Below are 6,965 nucleotides of genomic sequence, written 5' to 3'. Positions count from 1 at the left end.
TGGGTTGTTTCTTAAAAAAAAATTTCAGATGTGTTTACATGCTGAAGTCTATCCCATTATTATTTGGATGCTAGATTAGTCCTGTTTTTAGATTGGGCAAGTTAACAAAATACTCTGTTTACTGTCAGCGAAGTCCTTGATGGGGAACTGATTAGGATACGCACCCGGTGTATAAGAGCATCTATCGGGATGCTGAGACATTTATACTCTTTATCCCATTTGCTGGTGGGTTTCATGCTCTATGAATTTCTCTTTTCATCCTATGTGGAACGTCAGATGTATGATTGGATTTAAGAATGCCCCCAAGAGCACCCGGCAGAAATGCGAATTGTTGTCTGATGGAAATACTACGTTTTGCAACATTTTGCACCTTGCACAGTGGGACAGCCCCGGCAGATATCGTCTAGGAGGCTGATATGCTTTATGATCATGGTCCATTTCTCAGGCAGACTGACAGAGCTTTTCTCTGGAGCTGCTCAAGTGGAACTGAAGTTCTCATGCACAAGTTAAGTCACAGACACATAGCTCATTAAGAAACAGTCTATCACACCCCACTGCTCGCTTTCAAACATCACCCGCACACTTTCCCCCATCTTGTTTCTTTCTTGCTTGTCTCCCACACACACAAACACACACATGCACATACACACACACAACTTTAATCGTGTTTCATCATTCTTGTTTTTCTTCTCTCCTCCCCTCCCTTTTTTCTCATCTCCATCTGTATTGGCAGTGTGGGGGAAGTACAACAGTAAATTTACTGCTGGATCCACAGCTCTTCTTTGCTTTGTTTCATATATTTTGATCTTTATTATTCAAAATTGGATCCCCTACAGCTGTTCTTATCCTTCATCTTCTAAAGTCCCCCCTGGGTGGATGCTGGGATTTAGAGAAAGAAAGGACAGGAAATCAGAAGGAGTGGGTCTGGACTGGATCCTTTGAACTCAGACAGTGGTGAGTCTCTGGCTAAACTGCAATAACAACACAATGACACTGAACAATGGAAAAAAATGAACATACAGTCCATGTCATTTACTTTTTTACTCAAAATGATGAAAAAATATCCCATGCTTACATCTGATGAGGATATGTGAAACCATGAACTTCAGTATTTGTCAAAGGCACAGTGTGTATTTAGGGGAATGGATGGGCTGAGATGAAGTATAACATAATTTCAAATCATTTCCTTGTTACCTTTTATGTTTTTTTTATTTTTCTGTCTTTTTTCTAAAGTTTGTGGGACACGTCTTCCCAAGTTGCTCATTATGTTTTTTCCCGTGTTTCTGCAAGAAATCAAACTGATTCTCTCAGGTTTCACAGGTATAAATGCTCTGAAACATTTGAAACATTTTATGCCTCAGGAAATGCTACTTTAAATTTGTTATGTTGTTGTCTGACCCCCAATATAATGACAATAAAGCCACTTGAACTTGAATGCAGCACAAGGACACTGATGTTGATCCAGGTTTTAAAAGGTTAACTAATGTACTAATTTAAAACATCTACAAAATTAAATATGTCCTAAGGACATCTTATTCCATATTACCAGCCCTTTGGAACAAGTGTACAGATATTTTAGAGTCTCTCTTGAGCTAAAAGTCTAAAATGTGAAAGGAGATTTGTAAATAAGCCACCTGGCAGCAGCTGAAGGACAAATACTCATTCCAGAGTATCCCAACTTTACCCAGATTTACTGTAAATGTCAGGGTACCCATTTAACACGGGCTACATAACTATTAACATATACTGCATATAAATGTCTTGTAAGAGCCTCTAAATGTCAAAATCAAGTGTCTCATAATCATTCAGCTCATAAGCTGCTTATTGGACTTTCCAATTTCAGCACTCACACAGAGCTTCACAGTATAAGATGGCTCAGTGAGAGACGTGTTTTTAAAGAGGAAGGTCTCATTATTAGCCTGTATTATGCAGACCTCAACCTCTATCCATTAGCTTTATGATGTGAATGTGACTGTTGTATATAACCGGGACACAGAGTCAGTGACTCATAATCAGTCAAATGTAACATGTACCACGCTGCTGTTGTTGATCCCATACATGCATATGCAGTCACAGATAACCACATTAAATGTTATGTTCAGTGGCCCTGACACACTTGATTCCATCTTTTCACACTGAATAGAGGAGATGCTGCAGACCAGGAAAACATATCAGCACTGTGGCAACACCCTAATAACTGCTCATTATTAATAAGATACACCTCTGCCAAACACTCTTAATGACTGGCATCGAATGATGGTTTATGTAAATCTGCAAAACCTGGCCACTTATTTAATGCATCTGAACAATTTACTTTGGATCAACTGCTAAATTACACATTACGGATAACTACTTTTAATTATTTATGTGATTTGCTCTTTGCATGCTTAGTTTGAATGATCTGCCTTGTCCATCCGCAGCCTTATAAATAATATTTTTATTTATAAGGGTCTTACTTATCAGGTTTAAATTTTAAAATACCAATCTTTGGGTACTTAAATGTAGGATTTAGTGGCATCTATTGGTACAAAGGTTATATTATAATCATGACTCGAAGCTGTAGTATAATCAAGTGAAAAAAAAAACCAGAGTCTCTGACATGTTGGTTGTTTTTTAACTTGGCAACTAAGGTGAAAAACTTTCAGCGACAAGAACAGCTCCTCCACCCGCAGTGTTTAACTGCTTCATTAAACCTTGCAGGCCTGTTGGAGCACCCTGCTTTGTCACCAAACATCAAACCGCCAGCACGCTTGTTCATGTGATGAGCGTTTTCTGTCCAATTAATGCTTGAAACTTTACATAATGTGGACAAAACATGGAACATATGCAGTATTTTATAAGAAAAGGTTTGGAAGTCACTTGATTGGACTTCACAATTTCACACTGCAGCAGACACATTTGCAAACTACTGCGTATAACGTCATTCTATTTAACCTGTTTCATTTTTAATGAGCTCTGATTCTGGACCAGGAAGAGGAAATGAAAAGAGAAATTGCATTAGGCCTGTAACCTATAAGGTTTAGTTTCCCGGGAGGAAAAAACAGCACTGCACTTTTGGTGACAAACAATTCAGGCTCATTAAAACAGCATGGTAAAATACAGATATATGAATTTCATGCAGTGTTGGAAAAAGAAAAAACCTTTCCTTGCAAGGGCAATGAGTTTTGTAACACAGCAGGTTGAGATGAACACAGTATTGCAAAAAGAAACTACAATCTTTCTTTTGACTACTGTTACCAACTAGATTAATACCGGTAATACTTTCCAAAAGTGCAAGCAATACAAAGGAGAATTGTGATGTCAGCCAGAGTGGGGTTTTTATGAGAAACTGAGGGAGATTAGGAGCTTGACCAAAACTCCCGGCTCCCCCTGTGCTAAAACAAGTCAATAGGTGTGAACTGAACTGCACAAAAAGGAGTGACCCCACAGACTTTTTGCCATTTTTTGTCATAATTTTGTATTTTATTGTGGTTGTTCTGTGTCTCTCCCTCTCTCTTTTTTGTCTAATGTAAATGTTTTTGTCTCTTTTGGGGCATTTTATGTCTCTATGTGGTTGTTTTGTATGTTTTTGAAGTCATTTTGTGTCCTTTTGTAATATTTTTTTATATTGTTTGGGGTAATTTGGTGTCTTTTTTTAGATGTTTTGTATCTCTTTGTATTCATTTTGTGTCTCTTTGAGGGTATTTTGTGTCTTTTCTGGGACATTTTTTTATTCTTTTTGGTTGTTTTGTATGTCTTTGTATTCATTCTGTGACTCTGAGGTTATTTTGTATCTTTTTTGTGGCATTAAGTGTGTATCTGTAATCCTTTTGTGTGTCTTTGGGGTCATTTTGCATCTCTTTGTGGTTGTTTTGCACCTTTTGAATTAAATGTGTATTTCTTGGCAGTGTCCTTGCATTTGTCATTCAAAGTCTTTTCCTGGTCTTTACATATAAATTCAGTGAAAAATAGCAGGTGAAGGAGCAGGGGACCTTACACTTTGGGCCCATGTGCTTGTGCCTGTAATCCATCCATGGTCCTCCTCACCACACAACAGTCGCACCAAAGCTTTAGTGAACAGCAGACAGTGTTCTCCCTGAACTCCTCACACATTTACACACACATTATGCAAAGAGAGAGAGAGAAAATGAGAAACAAGAGTCCTGCCAAAAAGATAGAAACCCAGAGAGAGTCTGAGCAGAGCGCTACAGATTAAATATTTAAACATATATCGTTATACCCCCCCCCCCCCCCAAAAAAAATGAACGTCCTAGTTATGTGTCCCATTTATGAATTGTGTTTTCATTTTAAAAAGCAGCGTTTCATGTGGCCTGCCTCTGTCCATGGTGCTAAAAGGCGCGCAGCCCTCAGCGGATCAACCCATCCGCTGTGGGGACTGAAACTAGAGCCGCTTCAAGCACCGACAAGGCGCTGATTTTATGGTTTGTGTGTGTCTTAATTGTATTTCCTATACTGGACACGAGCTTGAATTCCACAACAGAGGCGCGTGACTAAAATGAAATTTGTGTACACCCCTGAACAGCTGTGTGACACGGCGCCCAAATCCTGCTCGCGCTCTAGCGAGACCATAAAAAAATCCCCCCCTGCTTAAAATCAATGACACGGTGAGTGCGTACTGGAGAGAGAGAGAGAGAAAGAGAGAGAGAAAGAGAGACAGAGAGAGGAGGCGGTGTCTGGTGACCGAGGAGGAGGAGAAAGCTCCCGGTCCGCTCGTCCTCGCAGCTCCCTTTTTGCCGTCAATCCTACAAGCAGTCGGGTGCCACCGGAGTGCCCGGGGCCGTGGACTTATTTACCCCCGGGAATCGTTCAAATTGGACACCAACGAACTATTCCAGGTAGGCGAAGCACCAATATTGACAGTCGTTTTTTTTTTTTTTTTTTTTTTATTTCCAAAGAAATATAAACTGGAAATGAAAGTGAGTAGTTGTCGACTTTTATGCTGCTGCTGCTGCTGCTGCTGGATGGAGGAGAAAGCAGATGCGAGCCAAGACAAAGCTCCGTGGGGGCGCCAATAGTGTTGACGCCGCTAATTGCTTTTTAAATTGGCGGAGGGGAAGCTCGCGTGCTAATCGTTTCGCGGTGCCCCCATCTGCCGCGGTGACAACTCTCCAATGTTTTATAATCCGATTAGGGGAAGGATCAGCAATTTGATCAAATGAGCGCTCTACAGTCACAAACAGTGGTTCGTTTTGCGGCTTTTTTTTTAAAAACATGCTGATCCATTCTGCGTCACAATGTGAGAGTTGTGTGTTCTGTAAAGTGCTCTGTCTCACTTCATGCTGCTCTTCTAAAGACTTTGCTGCATCCTCCTCTTCCTCTGCATCTGTTTTCTTACTCTGAATATATCTATCCGTCTTATGTCCGTCTGTTTTTTTTTCTTCTTCTCCCTCTCACACACGCGCTTTCTCTTTGCTTTCAGAAGATGTTCTTCTTTCTGCTACCTGCCGTGGCTCTCTTGCTGAGCAGAGAAACGGCGGTCTCCGGTAACAATAACGACAAATGGCTGAGCACCGCGGCTCAGTACAACAAGGACAGATCCTGGAACAGATTCCGAGATGTGAGTTTGAACTAAGAGACACAACATCTAGCGCAAAAGGGGGCACCATAATTAGCTACATTGTATTCATGTGTGTGTGTGTGTGTGTGTGTGTGTGTGAGGGAGAGAGAGAGAGAACACTACGCCCTTGATACACCCTGTGAGTACTTGAGCACTTGCCAGCAGGCATAATCCACCTTGTAGAAACTCAGCAGGTTCAGATCATGGTTAAAAGAGAAGCAGACAACATCAAGCTTCTACATCTGATTGAAAAAAGAAGAAAAAAAAACACTTCACAGCTATGATTTGATTGACTGAATGATTTCCCCCTCTGAACTGACTGTTTTTACTTGCCAGTGTTGATATTAATTGAATGTCATAATTTCATTCCATTTTCAAGTAGTCAGAGCAAAATATTGGGCTTTTATAGCTGATAAGATCACATATTTCAGAAGAAGTGAGTTTGTGAATCACAGTGCTGTTTCATAACATGTAGATCAACCTCTGCAGTAATGAATTTAGTTTAGTATTTCTGCCTTTCCTGTGTGATTTTTCTTCAGAAAAACAACCCACGGTGCATATTAAAGTCTATAGTCGACTGAGTCCACCCATGTGTAGAGGTCTGTGTCTGATGTAAATTAATTATTGGGAATCATCGAGGCTTTTATCCTCAGGGATATCAGCCATAAACGGTATAATATTGTTTTCTCACAAGTGGCCATGATAGCTCTTCAGTCAACGGTAGGCCAAATAACTCAGTCAATACAGACTCATCCAGTGTTGATACATAAGTGTCTTACTCTTGTATAAACCACCATGATTGTCTGAGATCTAGGTCAAGATTTAAAGCCCTGGTTGCTATGGTTAAAACACCTGAAATGCTCCGGAGAGCAGCCTTGAGCTTTGACTTAAAGTAAAACTTAGTGAATACAGTAGGTGCTGATATAAATTTACTGAAAGTCACTTGAGAAGCTAAGCACGGTTCTCTGCAGTGGCAACAACATGTAGGTCTAATAATTGTGAAATAAGAACTAAAGCACATACAGTCTTCAGCCAGATGATGTGCAGCCACATTGTTCAAACCCACACGTTTTTAACAGCCCAGCCACCAGAATAAAATGTTGGAATATTATGTTTCTGCAAACCACAGATATGTTAAATTTGTATGTTTCTTATGTATCACATAAACTTTTTCTAAGTGATGTAGTTCAGATTACATGTATATGAGCTGAGTTTCTCATCGGGGTTTTGGTGGATGGCATGACACCCTGGTTGTTTGAGAAGCAGACAGCTGTAGACCACAGTTCAAGACCAACAAACAACAAAACTGGGTATTTTTTAATGAGTTGTGGGACATTTCCAGCTGTGCTTGTGGAAATAGACCTGGATATTTTTTACCAAGATGTTGGGACATTTGCAATACTGCTTG

The 6,965-nt window shown here is 40.1% G+C and overlaps 1 protein-coding gene across 3 annotated transcripts in view; it reads left to right on the top strand.

The window, feature by feature from the left end:
• The first annotated feature begins 4,724 nt into the window (after positions 1-4,724).
• The window catches only part of spock1 (SPARC (osteonectin), cwcv and kazal like domains proteoglycan 1), a 132,872-nt gene continuing 130,631 nt past the window's right edge, over positions 4,725-6,965 (top strand). For 2 of the 3 annotated variants that reach the window (XM_042493318.1, XM_042493317.1), the window contains exons 1-2: positions 4,778-4,835; positions 5,423-5,557. In XM_042493318.1, the coding sequence (XP_042349252.1) occupies positions 5,423-5,557 (135 nt within the window). In that variant the 5' untranslated portion in view covers positions 4,778-4,835. Of the gene's footprint in view, positions 4,836-5,419; positions 5,558-6,965 lie in introns of all 3 variants that reach the window. The other variant, XM_042493319.1, reaches the window with a different exon arrangement.

The sequence above is a fragment of the Plectropomus leopardus genome, chromosome 9 (genome assembly GCF_008729295.1).
Source record: "Plectropomus leopardus isolate mb chromosome 9, YSFRI_Pleo_2.0, whole genome shotgun sequence".
In the NCBI taxonomy this organism is placed as follows: Eukaryota; Metazoa; Chordata; class Actinopteri; order Perciformes; family Serranidae; genus Plectropomus; species Plectropomus leopardus.
This window is presented reverse-complemented; position numbering and strand designations above follow the sequence as displayed.